General features: G+C 53.5%; 1 protein-coding gene across 3 annotated transcripts in view; it reads left to right on the forward strand.

Moving 5' to 3' along the window:
• Positions 1-6,468: 6,468 nt before the first annotated feature.
• Positions 6,469-27,705, forward strand: part of LOC105184236 (COUP transcription factor 2) — a 63,800-nt gene continuing 42,563 nt past the window's right edge. For 2 of the 3 annotated variants that reach the window (XM_025301463.1, XM_025301464.1), the window contains exon 1: positions 6,469-8,484. In XM_025301463.1, coding sequence (XP_025157248.1) covers positions 8,139-8,484 — 346 coding nt within the window. In that variant the 5' untranslated portion in view covers positions 6,469-8,138. The remainder of the gene's footprint in view (positions 8,485-27,705) is intronic. The other variant, XM_025301465.1, reaches the window with a different exon arrangement.

Below are 27,705 nucleotides of genomic sequence, written 5' to 3' on the forward strand. Positions count from 1 at the left end.
CGTCGCGCTTCGAGACAGGGAGGACAATCGCTATTAAAAAGATCAGCGACGCTCGGCGGCGGCTTTTAGCGCCGTCCGCGACGGCGGGTAATCAAGCGCCTTTTTCATTACGGCAGTTACCGTTCTCATTGCGATTTCAGTCCTTAAATCGTCGTAGTCCTCCTCCTCCTCCTCCTCCTCCACCTCCACCTCCTCCGTCAACTCCTCGTTCCCCGCGCTGCTGCTCTTTCTCTCATTCTTTTTTCATCCCTTTCTCTGTCTTCTCCTAGCTTCCTCCTTCCCCCTCTCTCTTTCTTTCTCTCTTGCTTGTTCTTCGCGGAGCAGTTTCTTTGGTCGGCGATAAAACGGGACGCAATAAAGGAGGAAGCGTTATTAGGGCTACGTCCTTTTGCTCGGCGGACCCTAAGCCCGGCGAAGTCTCGACCGGCCGACAACCACCGACGACAAGGGGTTGAACCGCTGAACCACCGGAGACAAATCCGGCGATGAAGCTCTCTCTCTCTCTCTCTCTCTCTCTCTCTCTCTCAACTTTTTCCCTCTTCTCCCTCTCGCCCTATCTCCATCTCTGTTTCTCCCTTTCTCTTTCCCGTTTCGCGCGCGAGGTTCATAAATAAATTAATTAAGCGCGCCGAGGCAACTGATAATGTTAAAATAATACCGCTCGCGGGACAATGGAGTAGTCGCGAATCGGGAGAGGGAGGGGCGAGGAGTGGTAACGGGGATGTACGGGATGCGAGAGAGGAAGAGGCAGAGGGAGGAGAGAGAGAGAGTATATATAAAATATATATATATATATATATATATACACATGTATATCTATACTCAGTCGCAGTTCTTAAACTCGCTCCTCCCGGAGTTAATTTCGCGGCATTAACAGTCGAAAGAGTGCGAACAAAAGGGCTCCGAGGGTAGGGAAGACAGATAAGGGATGGAAGGAGGCAAACGCAGGAAATATGAACACACTCATAATGCAGGCGCCGCCTCCACCACCGCCGTCGCCACCGCCACTACTACCATCGTCGTCGTCGTCGTCGTCTTCTTCGTCGTTGTCGTCGTCGTCGTCGTCGTCGTCGTCGTCGTCGTCGTCGTCGTCGTGACGAACGCGAGAGCAGTGATTCTCCCCCTCGATTGAAATCCACAGCCGCGTAAATATTTTTTTTTCAACACGTCTCCCGGCGCACTCTCGCCTCGTCTGCTCCTCGCGACGGTCGTCACGCTGCTAAAGAGTTAACGACGTCTTGCAGATTATTACGAGTATTCGAGAAGCGCGCAGAGACGCAAAGGTCGATCCTCGTCCTTGCTCGTGTATGTTATTATCGAGGCCAGTCCTCGTTTGACGAGAAGCGCAAACGCCGCCAATGAAACCGCGGCAGTAGTCGCGATTGTGCGAGCGGAGAACCACTCACGGAAGAAAAAGCCAGCGCTACTTTATGTACGCGGAGCAAACAAGCCCGAGTTCGGTAATAAACCTATCAAAGACGTACGGCAAGATTACACGCGGCCAACGTGGTAGCAGGGCTGCGCAATATCTAGATACGTGTTTTCTCTCTCTCTCTCTCTCTCTCTCTCTCTCTCTCTCTCTCTCTCTCTCTCTCTCTCTCTCCTTCTTTCGTTCGCGCGCGCGCGCGCGTTTTTCGTGGGGGTGGTTGAGAAATTGGGAAAATATCCGGATCGCCGTTTGCATTTCGCGAACCCGCATGCTCGCGACACAGTCGGGCGACCAACTCCCTTGGTACTTAATTAATAACGCGGGATAAATATTTGCTCGTCGGGACACGCCGCATTTCCTTCGCGATCGATCCGAAACGCGACGAGACTCCCGGCACGGCGATGTTTAATCGTAATCGTGACGTATCGCGAGCGCGTATCGAGAGCTTCGATTTTGCAACCATGATGAAGGCAGATCTTGGGCGAAAACCGCTTCCTGAATTTTATGGCTTTTGCGTACGCTGTGGAGCAACAGAAAAATTCATATTTTTGTATCATGAAAGAGACATTCATATTTTTGATAAATTTATATGCACGTGGTTTATACGCATGGGTTGAAACTTTTCGACAACAACTGGAATATCTATTTGCCAAGGAATATCATTGAAAATACTCGGGGTAAAGTGTATAAAACTAAATGTTACCTTAGAGTAAGTTAAAAAGGGCTTTACGCTTGCTCGTAAGATCACGTTTAATCCTTCAAAGAGTAAATTCGAGTTGCAAGAAGAGAGAGAGAGAGAGAGAGAGAGAGAGAGAGAGAGAGAGAGGGAGGGAGACGGGGAGGGAGAGAACGCGTATGATCAGCAGAGTCGATCTTTCTTCGGACCGCTCAACCGTGGACGAGTACTACGAGTGGTCCGTAAGAGCACCGGTGCGAAGTGCACCGCGGAGCGTGACAGTTTCGATAAATCGTCTCTAGAGCGGCGAGTCAACGGGCGAGGCCGGGCACGTTAAAAGCATCACCGAGGGGGTGGAAAAAGGTCGTCGCGTGATCCAAGAAGCACCACACGGCGACGGTGGCGGCGGCGGTAGTAGCATGGTGCTGATGGTGGTGGTGATGGCGGTGGCGGTGGTGGTGGTGGTGGTGATGGTGGTGGTGGTGGAGAGACGACGTCGACGGCGATGACGACGACGACGACGACGACGGGGGTGGCGGCGGAGGTGAAGGGGTAGAGCGAAGGGGGAGGTGGGAGCCTCGTGCGTTTTCGATGTACAAAAAGTAATTACGGGATGGTTTCCGGTAATCATATCTAGAGCGCATTGAATGAACGCATTGTTCGGCCACCCCTTCACCGATATGCACTTGTACGCGGCGCGCCCACCCCTGTCTTCTCCTCACCCTCTCCCGAAGCGCGCGCGCTATACCTACCACTAGGACTTGCACCCTACCGGCGTGCTCGCGACGACCACCGCACGTACCCCCTATAACTATTACGCACGCTCGTTCACCCCCGGCTGCGGGGGCTGCGGTTACACCGGGTCGTACTTGGGTTCGCCACGGGACGCCTCCGGCCCCGACGGCAGTTAGTGCCTCGGGCGATCTGAGATTTTTCGGATGCGCCCCGCCTCGTTACCGGATCCGGCGCTCCCTAAAGACGAATGTGCGCATAATACGGGAGAGATACAGCGGAGTCTTCAAGGCACACAGCGGATTGGGAAGCTCGGTTTAATTGGGCTGCCTAATTATAACACAAAGAAACTGGGTCGATGAGGAGGATCCTTGAATTTTTTTGAATTGTCGCCCAGCGACAATCGTTTTTGAATTTCATTTATGAGGCAAATGCGCTGCTTAGAATGAATCGTTAAATTCGTTAAATAGGTTGTTGAATGTAAACTCCTTGTTATACATTACGCGTAGCGACAAATTCATGAAAAGTTACACTGAGATTTTCACTGTTACGTTTTCACGCGATACATATTGCCTCGAGCGGATTTTGACCAGATTTCTTGTCCTACTATTTTCCATTTCGCCACTTTCATGTGGTAAATGCGGATAACCATATGGACTGGCCGTAAGAAGTGCAACTTTTACAAATCGACTGGTAAAATTAGCTGTTAAATTTACACACATCTTTTTCCTGCATAATTTCCGATTTTCCGACTTTGTTGTGCGAAGGAGAGAACGTGCATACACGAAAACACAAAACGGCACTCTGAGACGTCGATAGAAATGAGAGACGGTGACGTCGTCAGGTGGAACGTCGCGCGAAATCCGATGCGGTCGCGTCGGGTGCAGCCTAAATTCGACCCTCGACGACGTCCACGACGGCGCTCTTAACGGCCGACTTGGAGCGTCGGTCGGAGATCACGTTTATTGAGTTCGGTTCAAGAGCGCGAATGCCAACGGTCGTTTCGATCGTCTTAAAGTCTCTCGTCCCGTAGCCCCGTTTCTCGTTTTTCGCTCGCTCGCCCGGCTGCTCGGCTATTCGCCGTTCGCTATTTGCGTACGCGTGCACGCAAGCAGGCACGCAAGCCGTCGAGAAAAACAATTGCGCTTTCCGCCGATGGATCGGGAGACCGAATTCCTCGTGCTCGAGTCACACCTCGTAGAAACGACTCGCTCTCGTCTCACCATGCGGATCTTCTCGCCGAGGAAGATCGTCTTACGCGCCCGCTTTGGCTCGACGTCGATCGTGACGGCAGGACGTGGCAAAGAGCGAGGAGGGAACATGAATATGTAGATATATTCCCAAACGTGAACATTATGACGAAAATCAGCGGCGGCAGCAACGTCGAGATCTTGCAATCGCTCAAGTATTCGCAGCGTCGAATCGATACAGCCGGCGAAGAATAAAATCTAACCAAGTGAGACTGAAGGTGCCTGAAGGTGAAAAATAACGGACTCTGGCGGCACGGAAAAACGTAACGTGCGACATATCGTAGAAGGAACACGGAACCGTACGAAGGAGAAAGGAGCGGAGGGGAAAGAGACGAAGGAAGAGCGAAGGAAAGAGAAGGGAGAGAGAGAGAGAGAGAGAGAGAGAGAGAGAGAGAGAGAGAGAGCGAGAGCGAGAGCGAGAGAGCAAAGAGCATGACAAGCGAGGCTGTAGGGGCGCAGGGCTGCGACCCGACTGACCCTACCTCGATGCCCCGGCCGCCTTCGGAGCCCTCTCTAGCCCTACTCCGCGCACCCTTACCCTCACCCTTAGCCTCGGGGGTGGATGGAAGGCGGGACGGCCCATTTTTCGCGCCCCACTTGACTCCTCGTCCTCATTGGCTGCCGCCCTCTCGCTCTGACCTCTCTTCCCTCGACCGCCCCTGACACCGTTGGGGTGGACAGCCGCGTTCCTTCCACCTGGGTCCTTCATCGTACGGGAAGAAGAGGAAGAAACGGCCAAAGAGATCCGGACGAAATGTTAATCGCGCGTCTATAGATCGTCGCGTCATTCTTTGGTCGGTTAATATCTTTCCATACGATGGGATGGATGTTTGGGGGGATACTTTCAATCGATATGGAGTGTCCATTTTCTGCAAGGCGTCGGGAATACTCTAGAATGGAACAACGCGGGATATCGGAAGTGAAAAGATGGTTGGAAGATTACGTCGAGATCGCTATTTTGTCAGATGATTTTCAGGAAGCATAATCGGAGCAAACGATCAGCGCAAGTAATCGTAGCTGGATTAGGTGGCAGCGGGGAAGGGATGGGGGCGACAGAATTGCTGGATTAAAACGGGCTCGAGGTAGAGTTCGGCGGATCGAATGAACGACTCCCGCCCGCAAGAGAAGACAAAGTTGCCCGTCAGAAGCTTGGAAGCGGCTATGACGCGATTCGTCCTAGCGGTCGCGGTCGGTTTGATAAAAAGCGTAGTAATATGATCAGCAGGTTGAAGAAGCCGGAGAGCTCGCTCCACGAGAGAAGAGATCATGAGGAGCGGTGGGACGCGGCCGAAGCAAGAGAGAAGGAGAGGATGAGAGTGATAAGAGAAACGGAGGAGCGTTCGTCCGCAGAGTTCGCGTACTGAGAGGCAGAGAGAGAGAGAGAGAGAGAGAGAGAGAGAGAGAGAGAGAGAGAGAGAGATAGAGAGAGGGGGGGGAGCAGAAGGGGGAAGAGAGAGAGAGGGAGAGAGATAGAGAGTGATAAAGGGTACCAAAAAGGAAAGAGGGTGAGAGGGAAAGCAGGACGAATAGACTGACGGTAGACGGATAGATAGATGGAGAACAAGAGGGAGCGAGCGAGACGACCACAATGTTAAAGAAAAAGAGAGAGAGAGAGGGAGAGGGAGAGGGAGAGGGAGAGAGAGAGAGAGAGAGAGAGAGAGAGAGAGAGAGAGAGAGAGAGAGAGAGAGAGAGAGAGAGAGAGAGAAAGGAGTGCTATCGTACACGTGCGGGAGAGAGAAAGAGGAAGACGACTAGATCGAGTAGTCAAAGTGGGTACGAAACTACTTGGTCGGGACAACGCGTGTTGGTTGCCAGAGTAGGGCAAGCCCGTAGCCAATGAGAGGCCGACCGGGGCGAGCCCGGGACTCGACCCCACCTTCGGTAGCCATGGTAACCGGTGGAACCCGCGAGAAACCCTCGCGGGTTCGCGATGGTGGGGGCCCTAGGTCGGTGTCAGGGGTCGCCTTAGTCGGCAGTCGGTCTCTGGTCGGCCCCAAGAATAGTCGTATCGAGGCGGTAGTCGAGTATCACCTCTCTTCTTCTCCTCCTCCTCCTACTACTACTATTATTACTACTACTACTATTACTACTACTACCACGGGCCGCTGCTCTGCTGCTCCTGCCACCGCCGTTGCTGCTGTTGCTGCTGCTGCTGCTGTCGCCACCACTACCACTACTACTACCATTACCAACATCACCACCACCACCACCACCACCACCACCACCACCACCCCCCACCCACCACCACCACCACCACCACCACCACCACCACCACCACCACCACCACCACCAGCATCACCACCACCACCAGAATCAACACCACCACCGTCACCGTCGCCGCCGCCGCTGCCGTCGCCGTCGCTGTTGCTGCTGCTCGGCGCTGCGAGCGCGCGACGGAGGGACGACATTATCACCACCACTACCATCACTACCACTACCACCACCACTACCACCTCCTCCACCTCCACGGCAACCTCCACCTCTACGCATACACCACCGCGCGCAAAACGCATCCGGAGGAGTATACGCGCGCGAGCGCACTCACGAGCGCACGAGTACACACAGGCTCGCGCAAACGCGAGTGTCGCGGTCGGTCTCGCATCGGTCCACGGTCCACGATATATCGACTACGTACGCGTGAACTCTCGAGCACGTTACTCACATACGAACGCAGGCCACACGAGCACGAGTGGTCCTGCTTTCGCGAGACACGCTCTGATACGCGCCAAAGCCCGAGACGACACGCGGTACCGAGGAACACGCGACTGTTCCCAACTATTACGGGTTCATCGTCGGGACCTGTACCGCCTTCCTCCCTCTGCGCCCGCTGAGTCGTGTGTCACCGCCCTGACGTTCGAAGGGTTGACGACCGTTGCCGGGAGATAGATCGGTGTCGGTGTGGGTGTCGGTGTCTTAGCGCGCGAGACCTTTCTCCTCCGGGAGATCGCGAGGTGCACGTGGAAAAGTGAAAAGTGGCCCAAAGTGCGTGACCGGGGTGTGACGGCTGTCACAGTTTTCACATCGTCGTATCGTTCGCGGTGCCGCGGTTCACGCGGATTTATCGGCAATTGCGCAGCGAAATGACGTGCTTGTGGTCGCGCGAGCAATTCGCAAGCGATAACGAAGTCGATCGGAGCTGTGGGATCTTTCATATGGGCGGGCTACCTCAGTAGGGACTGAAGGACCATCGGGATTAATGACTGTGATTCTCTTCCCAAAGGATCTCGACGACCGTTAGCTTGCCGTCGACAGTTGATCCTAATTCGAGTATCGATCGAAGAACCCATCCCACGTATCGAGATTGGGAGAACCCAAATCGGGAGGATGATCGAGAGTAGGACCTTGGGGAAGTCACACAGTGCGTGTTGAGCAGTGAAATCGCGACACTCTTGACAGCTTCCGCGAGTGTGCACGTGTACCGCTTCGAGCAGTGACTGGGAAACCTGGCGTGTGGTCGGTCCACTCTCTCGCGGATTCCCCGCAAGTATGATACGTATTGCCTGGCCGTCGCGCGATCTATCTCGCGGGCGTGCGTTTCCGTCGAGCGAAAACTTCAGGACAGTGAAGAAGTGAGTGCCGAGGCGCGCGTGACTCGACGTGTCTCGCTGCCAGAACGAAAGTGAAGGGAGTGTGAGTGTGAAATCAGCGCGCAAAATCGCCGACAGAGAGGGTGACATCCCACAAACCCTTATATATTAGGGTCCCACCCGATCTAAACCCACCTAATCTTCCGGACCAAGAGGTCTTCGGTTGCCATCAATTCGAGACATCAATTAGAGACACCCCCAACCCGCGCACGGTTGTCTCGAGCGTGCCAACCCGTAGACTACAGTCGGTCCCCCGTCTTCGTCGGTCGCGTCTCGCGGATAGAAAACCGGCAGGGTGGTTCGAGGTGGGACGGGAGGCGCGGACGCCCTGGCGACTGCCGGGGTGGTTTACCCGGCCGCGACGGCGACGTTGTTCCCTGGCCGGGTGCCAGCCGGACACCACCACCCCGAGTTCACCACCACGTTGGAGCTGGGGTTCCCGGCGCGCGGCACCACCGCCTCGATGGCGTTGGTCGCGCCGCCGCCGCCCTCATGGGCCTCGCGGGACCCCGCGGCCGCCTTGGGCGCAGCCGGCGGGGGCGGCGGCGGGCCCATACAGGTCGGCCCGCCGCCACCGATGCCACCCGCGCATCTCACACCCTCGGCTACGCCGGAAGACATCACCTGCCTGGTGCCAGCCGGCTCGGTGCTGACGTCGAGGGACCCTCTGCCGCCCAGCACCACCCCCGGCAGCCAGGCCAACAGCTCGCAATCCGGCAGCTCGCAGACCGACAAATCGCCGAATATCGAGTGCGTCGTCTGCGGGGACAAGAGCAGCGGCAAGCATTACGGACAGTTTACCTGCGAAGGTGAGTCGCGTTCGCGCGCGCGCGCGCGCGCGAGGAGGCGTCGCCTCGCCGCGGCGACGTTCGATCCGCGAGAAGGCGCACGAGAGCGTCGCTCTTGATCGTGAGACCACGCGTCACGCTCGAGAGATAACTTCATGAGAACGTAACTGGAGTGACGCGATGCCGCTGATTATGGCTAATTATTACAAGTTGTGTTGGAGGACGAGTTCTTAGCACGATCGTTTGCGCCGCCTAACATGCGGCCGCTTGCGCGTCTCTCGAATGTGCCTCCTTCTCGTTTACTTCGCAGCCGACTTCATTATCAAGACAAAGACCCGAGATCCGATCGTTGGAATTCTCTCGAGAAGGGCGCGAGAAAGGGGCAGGGGGGAGAGAGAGGTGCGAGAACAGGCGACACGAACGGTAGCACGCGCGCTGTAACCGCCGAAACAGCCGCGCGCGCGGCGGCGACAAGGCGACCGTCGAAATCTCTACCGCCGGGCTTCTCGCGACGCCTTTTTTTCCTCCACGTGGAGGAAGGCCGGTGCGCGCGCGTGCACGCCCTTTCGACGACTGTGCCGTACTCGTGGGTATGGGGCGCGCGCGCGTAAAGGGTATCCCTTTACCTGCGCCACCAATTTGTCACCGCGCGGAGGCAGAGCTCATTCGCATCAGAATGCCCGACACCTACCTTAATGCTCGCGCTTACATTAATTTATTCAAGGCGCGCGAGGGAGGGAGGCAGGAACGCAAATGGGGAGATGAAAAGAGAAAGATGAAGAGCGAGACGAGGAAAGAAATGGCGAAAGCCCGGGTTAGCGAGAGAGAAGGAAGGAAAGAAAGGAAGAAGCGGCGGCACGGTGATAGAAGAAGGCGGAGGGAAGAACGGAAGTAGAGAGAGAGAGAGAGAGAGAGAGAGAGAGAGAGAGAAGCGAGGCAGATAGAAGAGAAATGAAAGGAGAAGAAGGAGAAAGAGAGAGAATATACTGTGGCCATCGGGCGTGGAGAGTACGAAAAAACAAAGAGTCACCATTAATAACCCAGTGGGGTGTTCCCCGGAACGCTTACACGTCTGTTACGAGCCTAATAACGATGTAATAGGGCTGAGGAAATGAAGCGGGAGGAACGAGGATGGACGCCGAAAGAGAGACGGGTGCGAGAGGGAAGGGTTTATCCCATTCTGGCGCCGATGATGACGGGGTTCGGTTCCGATGGAATGAGAAACAAATTGTTTTCACGGGCGGAAACAAATCCCAGCGGGTCGTCCAACGGGAACGCGAGCGCGAGCGCGCGCGCGCGCGCGCGAGTGCGAGTGCGAGTGAGCGAGCAACGAGTTATCGCGCGTACAGACCGTAGCGGCTAATTATCCATCGGCCAGATGTATCGAGGATAACTAATTAGCCGGGCGCGCCGCTGTCGTATCGCGCCGACGAATCTCGCGACCTGTCGATCCGCCGCCGGCGAAGCGATTTCGACGATACGGACGTTGAATTTCGCGGATGTTATGCGTCTCTTTTTCGTGGAGAGAAGAGATAGAGAGAGAGAGAGAGAGAGAGAGAGGCTATAATATTTATTAACACTTTGACACTAAGTACCGTCGAGCTCGAAAAAGAAGGATACACAGAGAAAAGAAATGAGGTAAAAATAACGAAACGGGAATAAAATTTTCAAGACATGACAGATACATTGTTCAACGTGCGGTAGCTATCGTTTCGCTCCAACAGAAATAGGTAAAATATTAAAACTTTCAGAGAGAGATAGAGATAGAGAGAGAGAGAGAGAGAAAGGAAGATCACAGTGAGAGATCTCATCCCGGGATATCTGCAACTGTTAATTCGTTGCTGCGCGATCGCCAAATTGCATAGAAACATCCAATCCATGCGATAACTGTTACAACGTGCGATAGCTAATCTGCGAAAAAGCGATCTAAACCAGATATTAAGTATTAAATTAATCCGGATTTCGTTTGACGCGTCGCCAACGGAATAGCGTTCGCGCGGGAGTGTATTTCGTTTCGCGTCGCGCGTCGATAGTCGAGAGCGGTCTCTCGCGTGTGATTCCGAGCTTTCGTGTGTGATACCGGCGTTTTCGGTAAAGAGTAAGGCACTTTCGTATTCGCGACGGGGAACCAGCCGGGCAGCGCGGCACGGCGCGCGTCTCCGTCGCCGTTAAATCATTTATACGAAAGGCGAAGGATATCGAGAAGAGGGTAACGAAGAGAAATGTCGCGGCTCGGCTCGGACAGCCGGACGGACTCGGGTTAATCGAAATCTACAGCACCCTCGGAAATCAGGAGTTATATATCCTCTCCCGCGCGTCCGCCCTCTACCCCTTACCCCCCCTCCCCCCCCTCTCCCGATCACCTTCTCGCCCCGCCGCCGTCAAGCCCTCCCTCGCACGCCCTATTATCCCGAATTACGCCTTATTGATACCAGATTGCCCGCGGTAATTTATATCTCGCGGGTGATTTAGCGCGCTTCGAGGGCCTTGATTAATGATACCGGGCTATCCGCTTGATTCCTCCTTCTTTTCGAGCCCTTCTCGCCCGCGCGCGCTCCCTTTCTCTCCCTCTCTGTCTCTCTCTCTGTCTCTCTCTCTCTGTCTCTCTCTCTCTCTCTCTCTCTCTCTCTCTCTCTCTCTCTCTCTCTCTCTCTCTCCCTCTCCCTCCCTCACGCGGAAAACGATGCAGCGTCCGGTTGCACCGAGAAAAAGTTTAACCCCTCGAGTTGCCATTTGTCTGGCGTAGCCGGGGAACGCACGCATCTGCTTAACTCTCCGCGTCGGAAAGGAACAAAAGCAATCCCCGCAATCTCGAATCTTCGAATTTCCTCGAGGGCCACCGTCGTTGTCACGACAACAACGAGGTTGAATCGGCTTTGGGTAGCGAAGTCCATATTCGGGGGGGAAAAAAAAAACAAAAGTCTGCGTCGCGACTGGATTTACGTCAGCTTCGCGCAATCCCGCAAAATTTTGTCAGAGGAGGTCTCATCGTTACGAAATGTGATATGATTAAATCAGATTTCTTATGTAACATCACACACACATTTTCTTGCCTCGCATGAGCCCAACGTCTCGGAGACGCAATTCCAGCGCAACGCTTTAACGAGAGAGGAATCGCGCGCGCGTGTCGCGGCGAAGATGAGTTGCGTAAACGCGAGATATTAATGTTGCACGAGTACGTTTTATCGACGACGCGGACGGAGCGCGCGACGCGTGTGATCGATGGTAACGATTTGAAAATCGTGCCGTTTTACCCGGCGGGATTAACCGACGGCACGTCGTCGTCGTCGTCGTCGTCGTCGTCGTCGTCGTTTCTCGCGCGTTCACGATCTCCGTGAAAAGCGTCGCGGATTTCTCCTCGGTGGCGGCGCGCGGCGAGACCCTCCAGCTCGATCCGCTCGGACAGGCGCGCTCGTTTCCCCGTCGTTTTCACGCGGGGAATCCAATCCGGGACTTAGGCACGTGGTCTCCCTGGCGAAGTCGAAACGTTTCAGGTTAATCGTCGCGGCGCAAATGAATTTTCTATCAGGCATGCTCCGTCGCGCTTGCTCGCTCGCGGATAATAATTAAATGACGTCTGTTTTCTATTAAGGTCGAGAATAAATTACCCCCGCGGCCAGGCCGCGTCGAACTTATTTTTACCGGCCTGTTAAAACGGTACGTTCTGCTTTCGTGCCCCCCTGAGGGATATTATCGCGCGGTCGCCGGGCCGACCGGCCAGTCGACCGACCGACCCACCGACTGCTACAGCGAGAACGCTATCCCGCTCACGAGAGCTCATAACATTCTTCCATTTACCGTGCGCGTATTATCCCCTCTCTCTCTCTCTCTCTCTCTCTCTCTCTCTCTCTCTCTCTCTCTCTCTCTCTTTCTCGCGATGGTTCCGCATTCTGCGTTCAGCATTCATCGCTCTCGCGCGGACGCTGCGCCGCGGGATCGTGGCCATTTGCGAGCGCGGCAACCGACTGCCGGGGATCGGGCTATTGAGATCTCGTTAGGTTCACCCGGTACACGCTCTCCTCGTGGCCACACGGACACACACGCGCGTGGGATCCCGGGTGCGGGTATGGACGTGGAGCGCACGCATGGAAATCACACGCGGGCAGACGCGGAAGCGCCGGAGGAGCGAGCCGACCGAACACGAATCGGCCGCGGCCGACGACGACGACGACGACGATGACAGCGGCGGCAGGAAGAGGCGGAATACGATGTTATTGCGGGCGGGGCTTTTCCGCATGCGCGATTGAAACGCGGAAAAAGTAACTCGACACTTGGCGCACCGAGGCAGTCCGGTGAGTGGATCGGGAGGATCGGGGCTGGAATCGGCGAATTGTTTCGCCGGGCACCTAGCATTACGGCGGAATAATGATACGGGAACGGGATCTCGCAGGTCGCCGTTTTGCCACTCCTCGCCTAGCGAGGAGTACCTTCCTCGCGCGGTATCAGCGTCATCATTTTCCAGCCGTTCGCGTGCGTCTGCTTTTTTATCCCAGTCGTGGGATACGTACGTACGTAACAATCCGTCGACCTGTGCATTTCCGCAACGCGCGACCGCTCTCGGTTGTCGCGATGAGAGCGGCGATCATCGGTGTAGATCGGAAGTGTCCTATGAGGCGACGCTTCGATCAGCAGTGTATGGAGAGATCCAGGAACACGTCGGGTAGTTTCGTCCCGCGGCTTCTTTGGGTATCCTCGGCTTTGCACTAACAGCGATTGCGGAGGGGTCGAAGTAGCGTTTTTGCCAAGATTTGCTACAGGCACTTGACCGAAGGCCGCCAACGTCTTCTTGCCTAACCCCTTGCACTCGGAATGCCAGCACAGCTGGCATGAACATTTATTCCGGCGACTCGGAATGCCAGCTGCGTTGGCATGAAAAAGATTCAAGGCAGAAAGTAAAGCAATAAAGCAATAAAATGCTGCGACAACGTTGAAGCGAATAAAGATCCTTTTTCGTAGTTTTTCTAGGAATTTAGAAATTATGTTTATAATTATCTGGTTGGTAGAAGGAAATATCTCACGAGTGCAAAGGGTTCAAATGAGATTCTGCTGTGCCCAGTCTGTGTCAGTAGGAACATTTTTAATCTTAACCCTTAAGCAGGCGCATGGATTCAGAGCAGACTGACTTTAAGTAGTTCCTCAGTGTGTATAGGAGAATATTTACTTTTTTGTTTACTTAAAGACAATTTATTTGTTTTTGTTGAAGTTAGGAACTTTAATTATCAAACTGCCCGCTTATATCGTACGCTCGCTCGCATGATTTTGTCAATACTTAAGGGTTAAGGGCGCCTACTTAAGCGTGCTCTTTTACATGTACGAGTCCCTCGAAGTTCGAATGATGGCTTTCGTTAGCGCACACAAACAAACGCTACAGTCCCCCCCTTAACATATTACCGACCACTAAATCCAGGCGATCGTTTCACGCTGGTTCACCGGAGAGTCGCGGTCGGTTTTCTTTTCGCTTTTCATGGTGTTAAGAGTCACAAATTACACAGTTACACAAAGGTTCGAGCGAAGGTGTGTTATTACGGTTCGCGAAAATACGCCGATACTCAAAGCCTAACGAAGCGCGACTTAACGCGCGGTTAACTGACGCGGTATACACCGAGAGAGGAAAGATATTCAAAAGAAATGAAACAACACATTTACTCGGAGTGACTACCAATGACCGATTTACTTGCGCTATAGCACACATATTTTCACGCTGAGAGGAACATTTTTTCGCGTAAAAAGAGATATTCTTTTCCTCAAACACTTTTTTTCTCAAAGTCGCGGTCTTTCATCGTGAACGAGCAACTGTTTGTTCCGCGCAAAAACGAAAAGACTTGGATTTAAGCAGCTGTGTCATCAGCAGATATTCTTGTTCTTCAGATTCTTTTCTCTCCTCCCCCCGGCCCCTCATCCACCCTCTCGCCCCGCCAGTTATTCGATGTGTCAATGGTAACGACTTGTCACGCGTCGAGGATTAACTCGAGGCGGGATCGCCCATCGCGGGAGCGGCTAATTACTGCACAGCTCTTTCTGCATTGTCACGCGTACAATTTACGGCGGCAACGATCTATTTTGAGGGTGAGAAGCAGGTGAGACGGATAAAAAAGCGTCACGGCGGGCCGCGATCGTTCGGCGATCGCGAGAGACGGGCGGGACCCTGTGTGTCGAGGCAATTAAAGCGCGTCGACGCGTCGTTGCTGCAGCATGCGCCCGCGATAATTGCTTCCGTGTACAATGTGTAAACCGCTTCCGGCCGTTCGCGCGACTAAATCGCGCGTAATCTGTGCGCCGTGTAACGACGAATTTCACGAATTGCCCCGGCCGCGTCGGCCAGATGTCGACCGACCGCCAGGCCGGCCATACCGCTCTTCTCCTCTCCTCCGTTCCCCCTCCCCCCTTCTCTCTCTCTCTCTCTCTCTCTCTCTCTCTCTCTCTCTCTCTCTCACACGCTCCGAGCACGCGGAAATACAACCACGGGGTTGCAACTGACCGACCGCGCTCCGGCTTTCCCGAAGGGCCCGGTCTCGCAGCGCGAGATAATTGGCGGTCTGTCGGAGGAGTCGGCCGACTTTATTCGACAAACGAGTTGGTTGCAGCGTCGGCTATTAATCCACGAACGCTCGCAATAAATTGGTCGCGCTCTTCGTCCGAAAGGAAGCAATTCTAGAGGAAGAGAGGAAACGGAGAGAGGGAAAAAGAGAAGTTGGAATAACTCTTGAATAGTTATTCGTTCGTCCGACTGAACGCCCGTACGGGGCGAATTGTTCGACAACGTTTCGACTTGCAGAGTAGCTTTCAGGCGTGACGTCATCAGCGCAGGGAAATTTGCGGGAAGAAATAGCCTCGCTCGACTCTCTCTCTCTCTCTCTCTCTCTCTCCCTCTCTCTCTCTCTCTCTCTCGTGGACTCGAGGACTACGAATTGCCCTGAGCAGCACTGCCGCCCGCCGGCTGCTCGGTTAGCCGGTCGTCGGAGTCGCGTGGCGGAAACTGTCGCCAAGATACTAAGATATCCTAATGAACCCGGGCTTCTCTAATTACTCGGCGTGCAATGCGCCCCGCACGGCCCGCCGGAATTCCTCGAGCGAGACGATCGTCTTCGTGTATCCGCCGACCTCCCCGTGAACTGCGCCGCGTCCCTCCGAGAGCGGACTCCTACCTCCTCGTTGTCCGACGGGATGGATTTTGCCTTGTCGCTCGGCAAACTCGACGCATCGACCAGGAATGAACGCTTCGAAACGTGTGGCTACGAGTTAACGCTTCGACACGTCACGTGTACGTGTGACTTGGTTTCGCCGGCGGTTATCGCCTTGTCAAGTAATATTCGCCGAAGAGGAAACAGCGACGGCTGAAATGCCGAAGAAATAATAGAATCGTGTGAAGAAATATTTGCTCAGCAGACTACACAATTTTGTATTTTATCAGACACGGAGGAAAGAGGTTGTGGTCGAATGAACGCGGTTACGAGTGGACGAGAAAGACATTTTCGTCCAAGGAAACAGGATTTCCGCGTCTCACGGGAGACGAAATTTCGCCAATTTTTCGTTCCCCCCGTATAAATTACAACAATCGTTGCAATCTTATTACAGCAAATCACAGTGATACATTATACTTGTATTGTGCGTGGGCGCACTCCAAGATTTACGTGCCGAGAGAACGTTTGTCTCTCTCTCTCTCTCTCTCTCTCTCTCTCTCTCTCTCTCTCTCTCTCTCTCTCTCTCTCTCTCTCTCTCTCTCTCTCTCTCCTCTTTCTCTCTCTCTCTCTCTCTCTCTCTCTCTCTCTCTGTCTCTCTGTCTCTCTCTGTCTCTCTGTCTCTCTGTCTCTCTGTCTCTGTCTCTCTCCCTCTCTCTCTCTCTCTCTTTTCAGACACGCTCCGTGGCCGATTTCTCGAAATCCGCCGTCGGCGGGCGAGAATTTTCCCGCCGCGACGAGGGCGCGGCCGTCAAAGTAGCGGCATTCAAAGCGGCTACATTCACCGGATGCGCCGATATACCCGCGACTGATTCCCGCAACGAAATCGTGCACCGGCTGAAACGAGCTCGTGCTCGTCGGCGGGCCCGAACGATCACGCAAAGTGACAGCGGGGAAATACGCGATGCCGCGCGACGAATCACGCGCGCGATACGCTCGATGATCCCCGGCGGAGAGCGGCGGGAGCGGGTTAAGAGTTGGGCCTTTAATTGAGCGCTCGAGTTTCAGCGGCGAATCACCTCCCCCCCCCTCGTCCCTTCTCTCCCCCGCCCTCCGGTGTAGCAATTACAACCGCGGTAACGATATTTACCATTGTCGGGGCGGCGCGGCGCGGCGCCGTAATAACACGGTTAATCCGGCGATAATTTCTGTTCGCGCGGTAATCTTAATTGCCCGGAACACCGCGAATCCTCCGGCCCGTGTCGCGTAGGCGGCGACGCGCGACCATACACGGGCGCAGCCCGTGGTCGTTCTTTCCCCTCAGCGTGAAATGGGGGTTAAATTGCGAGCGGCAAGCCGGTGACCGCGGCGGAGGACGAAGAGAGCGCGGGAGAAAAAGAGAGGTCGCGCCGGTGTCGTCGAAAGAGTTCACCGTCGGTCGGGGTCGCACGCGCGCGCGCGCGCGCGAAGAAGAGAATGTCATCTGTGGCAGTCGCGATTAAGTTTACTCCGGCTGTCGGATTCCTCTCGAGCGTCGCACGCGCACGTACACGCATGTGTACGCACGCACACATGCGCGTCCGGCCGTCGGACTCGTTCGCTCCGTGTAACCTGCATCGACTCGTCGCGATCGGCCGCTGGCAAATTGACGGTAACTCGCAGCCGTTTGACATCGCTTGACATCAAAATCAACCCGTCGACGTAATAAAGCGATCGCCGACAATCAGGCCGATTACGCCAATGAACGTCCAATGCGGAACGCGCACGGTACTCTGCGAATCGGCGCGTTCCGCCGATTTCTTTCCAATGAGGCGCGCTCACGACGATGACGACGGTCGCGTCGTCGTCGTCGTCGTCGGCCGTCCTCCGCGCGACTTCTGGGATGCGTGCGACGAAGGCGCGAGCGATCATTGTCAGAGAGAGAGAGAGAGGGGGAGAGAGAGAGAGAGAGAGAGAGAGAGAGAGAGAGAGAGATAAACGAGGGAGAAGGAGAGAGAGAGACTGGTCCAATGACGACAATCAACGACTTGGCGCGGGAGGCTCGCTCGCACGCGCCTTTTCCGCGCTCTCGTTAACGATTATGTAAGCGTTCATGCGTGGCGATCGGCACGCGTTACACCGGTCGCGCGTCTCGGAATGAGACAGCCGCGCTCGGGTAACAGGTGCGACGCACGTTGACGTCGAGTCGTGCGCGCCAAGACGAAGGAGTCGCCGTCGTGGAAATATCGTGGAAACGCATCGCAGCCGCCGGATAATTGCTTATGCGAGCGTCGCCTAATGATCTTGGATCCTGAAGCGCGGATGCAGCCGCAGAAGGACATTAAAATGTTCGATTAGCCTCGCTATCGATGTCTCCCGCCATCGCGAGCGACGAACGACGTCGCGTGAGATTTGCAGGAAAAACTGATCGTTCACACACGCTGCCGAGTCAGCTTGAGACTTGGACGGCCGCAGTTTTCGCGGGGAAGTTTTCACGATTTTCGCGACTCGGTCAATTCGTATTTCTCTCTCTCTCTCTCTCTCTCTCTCTCTCTCTCTCTCTCTCTCTCTCTTTTTGCACGGAGTTTTTTTCTTCGTGTAAATTTTTTTACGATCTTATCGTGTTTTCTAGCAACGCAAGAGTAGATCCTCGGCAGTTCTTTGATCAGAAACACTTTTTAACGGCTTTTTAAGAAATAAACTTTAGGTTTCGAATAGCGCGTGTGAAATGCGAGGAAGACAGATTAAGGCAGAATGTCGATATTCTCCTCCCTAAAAAATTCCACGGCAGCTTTACCTACCTACACAAAATTCCTCTTTACATCGAACTTTTCCCGCGTACATAAACCCGAAGGACTTTACTCGACATATTTCCCATAGTTACAAATTATTATCGACAAATATTCCTTTATAAGGCAGTAATCGCTGACGGCGAGACGAAGTCACGCGCACATGACAGCGGCTGTCAATTCATTCGGAATCGCCGGCCGGGGTCGCCTCACTGTCGCACACCACCGATCGCGATCGCAACCCCCTCTCCCTCTCGCGCTCCCGACAAACTTGCGATCGTGAGGATCGATATCGGCTCGCCGACGTGGTGACCGACCGGGGCGAAGAGCCCACGAATGCGCTCGTGACGATCAGGGGCGCGCGGTCGCTTTCGCGGATGACGGGAATGAGCTATAATTAAAGCACTGGCCGGATCATTACGCCGTGCCGGCGATAAATTACGACTTTTACGAGGCCCCGAGCAAGGCCGCGCGCCGGCGCGAGTGTGCCCGCGCGCGCGCGCGCGCGCACGAGCACCGGGCCCGAGGAGGAACCTCTTCCTCGCGCACGCCTTGCCGCGCCGCGCCACGCCGCGCCGGTGCGAGGCGTCACGGTGTGTTCCGTCGAGGAATCGAAAATGACGACCGGCGGCAGGCGAAGGGCGCGGGAGGGCTCGCTACGAGAGAGGGACTTGCGAAAAAGGTACGCGCGTTTACTGCCGTGAGGTACAAATTACGGAGGATCGTGACCGGCGTTGAGATCGTCGCTTGTGACAAGGCGCGTTTCCTTTTTCCCTCTCTCTCTCTCTCTCTCTCTCTCACTCTCTCTCTCTCTCTCTCTCTCTCTCTCTCTCTCTCTCTCTCTTTCTCTGTCTGTCTGTCTGTCTGTCTCCGTTTCCCCTTTCCTCTCAGGGACTAACGGACACGAGTGTGTAAGGAGACCCCTTGAATACCGAAAATACGTCGTGACATCGGATAATCGATAAGACGGAGTGTCGTCCGGACGCTCGCACGTCCTGGCGCGTAAATATTTTGATTAATGATCCCGCGAGGAGCGTCCTGTCGGGTCCCGCTTCGAGTTCGGGACGATGCAACGGCCCGATTCCAAAACCGGATACCCCTTTCGCGTCCCCTTCACGTCGAAGAGATCCTCGCTCTTGTCTCGTTTTGCCTCTCTCTCTCTCTCTCTCTCTCTCTCCCTCTCTCTCTCTCTCTCTCCCTCTCTCTCTCTCTCTCTCTCTCTCTCTCTCTCTCTCTCTATTCCTTTCTACTGTCGTCCTTGTCTGACCGTCGGCTATTCCCTTTTCGCCCTCTGCTTCTCTCTCTCTCTCTCTCTCTCTCTCTCTCTCCTTCTTTCCGTCTCAAGCTATGTATTTGGCCCTGCCTTCGGCCGAGCACGAAAGCAAACACGTTCGAGCGAGGAGGCTTTCCAAGGATCACGCGGATACGAACAGACCGAGGTGAATCCTGGGAAAGAGCCCGGACATTGTCCTGGCGGTCGGAAAAACTGGTCGTCGGTCAACTGACCGTGGATAATGCGCGGACCCTTTCTCGTCCGGCGGCACCGTTCGCGTTAAACGTCCCGGCGTATTATCTCGCCGGCCGAAACAACGCCCAGGACGACCGGAGGCGTTAACGTGCGGGACCAGTTCGACTTGTCCCGACCGAGTCCGCGGTGTGCGACGCGTGCGTCCGATTTCGAGGAGGTCCCACCGGTTCTGTCGGAGGTTTCGTCCGAGGACGCGAGAATCGCAAGGATCGAGTGAGCGCCAAGTGAAAGACAGAGACAGAGAGAGACAGAGAGAGAGAGAGAGATCCTGCGGCGGGATGTACCGTAAATCAAGGCGTCCGGTTCATCGGCGATCCTGAACAATCCGAACGATACGCGGTGCCCCCTTCGGACGGATCCTCGACCATCGGCCGAGATTAGATTCTAGACGGATGGAGAAAGGTCCACCGAGAAGGACGGAGAAAGCTAGAGAGAGAGAGAGAGAGAGAGAGATGAACATTAATCTGCCGATTACAGGAACCCGGGAACCTCCCATTCCAAGTAGCACGACTGGTACAAGATTCCCCGTCTTCGGTTATTGCGCAATAGTCGTTCGGGATTCGACCCTGCCCGCCGTTTCCGCCGGACCTAACCCCCCACGGATCCCCTATCGATCGGCGACCTTGAAATTAGGATGACCGCCGAGTTAAAGAGTGATGACGGATATTTGCGGCTTGTCCGCGGACGATACGTCTCGTCCTGACCCCAACTATCTATTACCCCATTTCCTCCGAAGGTCTGCCGACTCCGAGTGCGACCTCGCGAGAGGTCGGATCGACGTTTGCGCGCTCGTTACATTATCTCGACATTGAGAGCTCGTGACTGGGCACGATCGATCATACCCGCGTGCTTGCTGAACCTAATTAGCCCGACGACGATGCGTGGACGAGGGACGGGGAGAAAAATTAATTATCCTTTCTTCCTTTTCCTACTCGTGATGACGTAAAGTGCATTTCGAGCGCTGGGTCAGTAGGTGACTACTTGAAGTCTTTCGGGAGCGCGAGAATGTGTTATATCGACAGTAGACCACATCTTCTTAATGGATGAAAGGAAAAATTTTGCAAGTCGGTGGTCGGTGGTATTTGAAGGATTAATATTGTAACGTTCTCGTTACAGTCGAGTTTTGCTCCTCACGATGGATACTTTTTTTACGACACTATTCGTCGACGTGGTTCGAATTGAAGTACACGAAGTGGACACGTATGTCAGTATCTCCGAGTATTTTGTTCCCCAAGCAATGAACGCTCACCGTCGCTCGCTGGGCAAGAAAGCGTCAGTCTTTATGGCTCTAATTGCGCGTAGGGTTGCGAGCTTTTTGCATCATTGGTTCAAACCCGATCTGTGCTTCACGGTCACCACTGTTTCGCACGCTGCCCTCGCATGGCACCGTGTCATTATCTCGGCTCGGGCGACTCTTGAGAACGATTCCTCACCTGAGCGCAACTGCGTGTAACCCCGCGTTTTCGCGCTGCATTTTCGTGGTGGCTCGCCGATTAAGCGTTTCTCAGCCGCGGTAACTCGCTCCCGCGGCCTTCGACGTGCCCGTCCTTGCACCCTTTGCGCGAGGCCTCCGCGAGAGCCGTCGTCTTCAAGCCGGACAATGTCGTTCCCAGAGGATACGGTCGATTATATTTATTATTTGTTCTCGAAGAGCAGCCGCAGCCGCGCGTTGGGGGATTGTCGTGGTCGTGAGTGAAATCGTGACTCGGTCCCGCGGTGGGAATCGCGGCTAACGCACGTGCGAACAATCGATAGATGACACATTGTTCGTAACAATCGCGTGCCGCGGCTACTAATCGAATAAAATAGTTGCTAACCAAGTATCACGTCATCTATTACTCGCTTCACGGGATTATCGCGGCTCTAATACACGCACGTCACATTGTTGCTCGTCAATTACGCCCGAAAATTGTATCTCGTTGTAATTGCGTGATCAAGAAGCGAAGGTGTAGATTGAAGCATTTTTTTCATTTTGAAGAAAGATCAGTCACACTGATGTGCGACGAAGCAAAGTACAAATTTCATACAAATTTCAACGGCGACTTCGAGAGCTAACAATAAAATATCCCCCCTCCCTCCCCTCCCCCCCCCCCAGAAGTGCCCTCGTGGGACCGTTCGCGTTTCGGACAATTCGTCGTTACGCGGCAGGTGAATTCCACGCGCACATACGTGGCGGACGCGAACGTTGCTCAAGAATGTCCACCTTCTTGCGATTATAGTAATCAGCCGCGCTGTGAGTAAACTGATGTTTAAGAGACGAGGATATTATTTATTTGTCGTGGACTGCACGTGACGTGTCCCGTACGAGTCACGTTACACCTCCGAGAGCATGGCAATTGTAGCAACGGCGTATTACACGTTTTGACTTTTTCTTGCTTTATGGCGCGCGTACGAGCCGGCCACGCTCGTAAAACGAAACGTGTATCCTCGGCTTTCTTTCCACTCCCTCCCTCCTTCCCCGCTCTCTTTCTCGTTTTTTACCCTCCCTCGAATTCGACATTTGTCGCTAAGGCGTTCTCCTTCTCTCTTCGTTGCTCGCACACTCTCTCTCTCTCTCTCTCTCTCTCTCTCTCTCTCTCTCTCTCTCGCACTCTTCAGGGTGGAAATTTGATTCCGGCTACGCGGTCTGAGATACAACCGCGAAAGGCTTCGTCTCTTCCGCGAGTCTCTCCCTCTCCCCCTCTCCCCTTCTCTTCTGTCTTTTACTCCTTCGTTCTCCTTTGCGCCTCCGGCGAGTCTTACGCTTACTTACAGACTTACGGACTTACGTCTGAGGCGTGCGCGGAAGGAAGAAGCCGGAGACGTCTCGCGGGCCCCGCGGGCTAATCGTTCTAACGAGATCACGCTATATTATTCCGACTCGCGGCTAATCTTTATTAATCTCGTTTTCACCCGAGGCGCGTGCGTCGCGTTCCTCGGCGAGTCCGAATGTTCCGCGGAAGTGAGCGCGAGCAGTGGGATATCCTCTCGCGGGCCTCCTCCGGCTCCTCAATCGACGTGGCCGCGGCAAACCGTGACGGTTTCCATCGTAAGAGATGCGACGCGCTAGATAGGGGCTGCAGTTCCTTGCGGAAATAAGAGGAACGTTTTTTTCTCTTATCGAAGAGGCCGAAGAGAAGCGCGCGCCGCGCCGTCGCGTTCGACGCAACTCGGCGTGATTTCGGGGCGATTTCTGCTCTCTCTCTCTCTCTTTCTCTCTCTCTCTCTCTCTCTCTCTCTCTCTCTCTCTCTCTCTCTCTCTCTCTCTGTTTAATCTCTTCGAGAATACTGATACTTACGTGTGCGTCTAGGCACGTCCAATCGTGTTCGTTCTTTTCGACCAAACATTGCCGACAAAATTACCACGAACGGCAAACTGTGAGCAAACATTCGGCGCAAAATCCCACGGGGGAGGGGGGGGGGAGCAAAGTCTCATAATCGACAGAGATCTCTCGCGTGTGTCACTTAAAAATTGAGCCATTTTCTTCCGGTTGTGACAGTTTCGTTCTCGAAGAGGTTCAACCCGATCTCTCTCGTAGAGATGGAGATTGTACCCGGCTGCTTCACGAGTTCGCGAGTGCGAATAAGAACACATTGCGGGACGCGATCGCGCGTTACGTACGGAGAAACGGAGCTAACGTTCTGGAACACAAGGCGAGCCTGAATCACGGCGATTCGCGGCGACGTGCCGTTTGATCTCTCGCTAAGACGCCCGCTAAACATCACCTTACACCGCCGACGTATCGCGAGAGTCGAACTTTCTAACCGCGCGCGCGCTGCTCGAGATCGTCGAACAACGTTTCGTCGTCTCTCTCGTTCTTGAAGAGATAGCAGGAGGCGCAGAGAGAGAGGGAGAGAGAGAGAGAGAGAGAGAGAGAGAGAGAGAGAGAAGTGCACCTCGACGTGTATTCTCGATCGTTACGATCTACGAGGATCGAGGACATTGGTAAAAGCCGCGGCGGTCGGCCGGGAAGATGTGCGAGTAGAAATTCGTGGCTCCTCGACGAATCGAGCTCCTCGCCGATCTCCACTCGTGCGCGTCTCTCGTTGCCTGGCTCCACGATGCCTGGGGATTTTATTTCTTCCAGGTGAAATATATCGAAGAGAGCCGAGATTCTCTGTAGACGGAGAAACTTTCATCGGTAAAAGTTAATTCGTAAAAGAATCACCGCAACATCATGTTCACGATCGGTATGCGATCGAACTACCCACTCCGTCTAAATTTTCCATCGGGGTCTTGTTGAGATATATTCTTGACTTTTATTTATTACACATATATATATATATATATATACGTAGGCAGTCTGAAAAGTTCTCGACCTGACACATTGTACATGGCATTAGAAACTGTCAAACTATAATTGTATTGGAAAGTGGCATACCTGATATAAACCCATGTAAAATTTTATTCGATCTGTCGAATCACTCGAGTAGTAGCACCAGTTGAAAAAGCTTTGCGCAAGATGGCTGCCGCATTTGCTAACAATTGACCAAAAACGCATTCGAATGCGTATTTCTCAAGAGTGTTTGGATCGTTTTAAGCAAAATAACATGGATTTCAAGTGTCGTTTCATGAACTGTTGATGAAACTTGGACCCACCATTATACACCAGAGCGAAAAGAACCTTCCGGAATCACACTTTAATGATGGTATTGAATTACTGGAAAAACGTTGGGATAAATGTGTTGAAGTTTCAGGAGCTTATATTGAAAAATAAAACATGCATTTCGCGGCAAAAAAAATTTCTCTCATTATTAGGCCGGGAACTTTTCAGACTGCTCTCGTATAATATACAATATCTCGTGCAGTTTTGATACACATATTACAGTATATTGTCTATGTAGATGTATTATTCTTTTTATTACATATATTCTGCGCGGATAATATATAATGATATACTTACTATACATATATGATATATTTTGAAATGTATTTCGAAAGTAGGGCCTAGTTTACAGGGAGGGAAATATATTTTGAAAATAAAGTCCGGTCTATATCCGGAGGGGGAGAAAGAGAGAGAGCAAGGCGAGACCGGTGCGAGTTACGTTGCCCTTCGCTCGCTCGGGCACGATGCGCGCCGCGCGTCGGCCAGGCTCTGCTCGTTCCTGAGAGCATGCACCGGCGGCAAGGTCTTACATCGCCAGGACGTGGCGGACATGGCCAACCGTGTGTGTGTGTGTGTGTGTGTGTGTGTGTGTCTATATGTACCTGCATGTACGTGCGTGTGTGTGTGTGTGTACGCGCGCCGGGCATAGAATTACCAGGCGCGACTTACCCGGACGCATCCTCTGTGACCAATTATCCCGCTAACGAACCCTACGCGCTCGCGTTCTCTCTCTCGCACAACGCGCTATCTAGCCGCTGCCGCTGCCGCTTCGCCGGCCCCTTCACCGGGCTAATTAATTATAACAATGTCGTTAATTTTACGCGACCGAGTCGAAACGTTACTGACCGAATCGCGCATTCGCGCGCCGGTCTGCTCTTCCTACGCGGCGCACTTCCTTCCTCCAGGTCGTTCGCTCTCGCCGTTGCGAGCCGGAGTGTCATAAAAAGGAGAACTCGAGCGAAGTGACGGGGACGATTAAAGCGCGAATACAGCGCGCGTACAGCGCGAGCGAGCGAGCGAGCGAGCGAGCGATCGATGGAATAAGAGGGAGAGGAAGAGAGAGAGAGAGAGAGAGAGAGAGAGAGAGAGAGAGAGAGAGGGAGAAAGAGAGAGAACAAGAAAAGTGTCGTTGAATAATTCAACGTTTCTGCGGTACAAGTAAAAATAAACATCTCGCGCATTAAATGCCTGCGTGTGTCTCTTTTTCTCTTTCGTTTTCTCTTTCGTTTTCTCTTTCAAAGCACGAACTCGGGCGATTTGCCGTTCGGTCAGGTTTTAGAAATCCTTCGGACGCGCGCGCGCAAGCCCCGTTTTTCCCCCGCGCGGCAAAGTTTACTTCCCCCGTAACGACTTTATCGCACGCGCTTACCGCAAACGCACCGGAAATGTTTGTTAATTCGTTCTATCGCCTCCCGCCTCCCCCAAGGACAAATAATTAAGAACGTAGCATGCGAAACGAGATCATAATGAAGGGAAGCTCGTCGTGATGCAGCACTTATAACGTACGAGAATGTAGTTCGCAATCGTTATCCCTTGGCCTTAATACACCGCTTGCATACATCTTGCGCGGCCTTATTATTATAATTACTGTCATTATTCGCCACAAAGTCGCTCGTTCCGAACCGTCGTGACTCACGTCTCGTTGGCTCGATGCGCTCGCCAACGAGGATTGCGAGCGATCGATCCGCTTGAACTTTCGTCAACGCGATATCAACCGACCAACCGACGCCTCGTCTCTCCCTCCCCGCCCCCCCCCCCACCTTCTCTCTTTCTCGTTGAAAAACGGTCGAGACGAAATAGAATATATCGGATCTTCATCCGCTGATCAACAATGGCAATTCATTGCTTCGACGAGGAAGCCTCGATGGACAACGAGCGCTCGATATGGTTTTTTTTCCGGAACTGCTCTTTTTCTGGTCGTTTGAAAAAAGTGAATTTCACAATCGAACAGATACTACAACGCGCAATATTACGCAGCGAAAGAACCCGCTATTATTTCATCCCGATATCCGCTGATGAAATAATAACGAGTAGTTTCCACGTTTTCTTTCCCTTTTTTTTTTTTTAAGAGTACAGCACGGATATTGATAGGCAAAGTTATGTAATGCGACAGGAGCTGTCGTATCGGTGCAAAACGTCACGGTTACGGAGACAAATGGCGGGCATATGAAAAGGGATCACATCGATGCTCATAAATATTGACGGGCATTAAGGCTCGCGATGCGTAATGTAAACACACGGAAAAATACACAACGCGTTCAAGTTGCTGTTTGCTTAAAGCACTTCGTAAGCGCGTACGTCCGCAAATCTATCATAGGCTCATGGTAGGCCTGAAATTTTCTCAAAATTTTCTCAAAACACGATCTGAATGAAATTCGAGAATTCAGAGTCGAAATTAAATCCCTCAATGAAGAAATTAAATTAAAACAAATATAATTTTCCTAATAATCTGCAAAAGAGAACGACATTGCCCTGTCTCGAGCGCAAGACAAAATGAGTTTCTCGCGAACATTGTTAGCGAGCGTATAATTTAAGAGACTATTATCCAAAAAATAGTCTTCCTCGACACATTATAAACCGCGAGAGCGGTAATCGCTTCTCTGCTTTTCGCGGAATCTAATCTTTTTCCGCGTGCTCCTCTCGCGATCTCAACGGGATCTCGAGTCTCGTCGCCGGCGATGCGGCAAATCGTCGCGGTACGTTGGCGACACGTAGCTTCAAAGTCTACCGGCTGCCAAAGTACCCGGCAAAGTCACGGCCACGCGCGACATCGCAATCGTGAGTCACGAGCAGTCAGCTCGCTTTTCACATAATCGCGGTATCACGGCGCGCGCCGATGTCTCATCGCCAAGTGACTCCACCGTCGTTGCGAGCGGCAGGTCGCAATTTTCCGGACAAAGTCGCGAATTTTCGCGTGACTCACCGCGGCCGCGAGGGGTACTCGCGATAATTAAATAGGCTGAGGAGGCCGCCGACGACGGCCTCCTCAGCTGATCCTCCGAAACGCTGACTCGCGCGTGATTGTGCGAGCCGGCGAGATTACGCCGGCGGGCGATTAAGCGTGTGCGAATAATGACAGGCGGAAACGCTCGTTGTAAGAAAGACACGGGCGTGCGCTCGCTCGATTGCCGGCAACGAAAACCTGTGATTCGTTGCCGCGGCGACGGTAATGCCCAGGTCGCGCGAGATCGTGATTAGCGAGACGGTGAAAAAGAGAGAGAGAGAGAGAGAGAGAGAGAGGG

Source organism: Harpegnathos saltator, unplaced genomic scaffold (assembly GCF_003227715.2).
Source record: "Harpegnathos saltator strain DR-91 unplaced genomic scaffold, Hsal_v8.6 scaffold425, whole genome shotgun sequence".
Taxonomy (NCBI): Eukaryota; Metazoa; Arthropoda; class Insecta; order Hymenoptera; family Formicidae; genus Harpegnathos; species Harpegnathos saltator.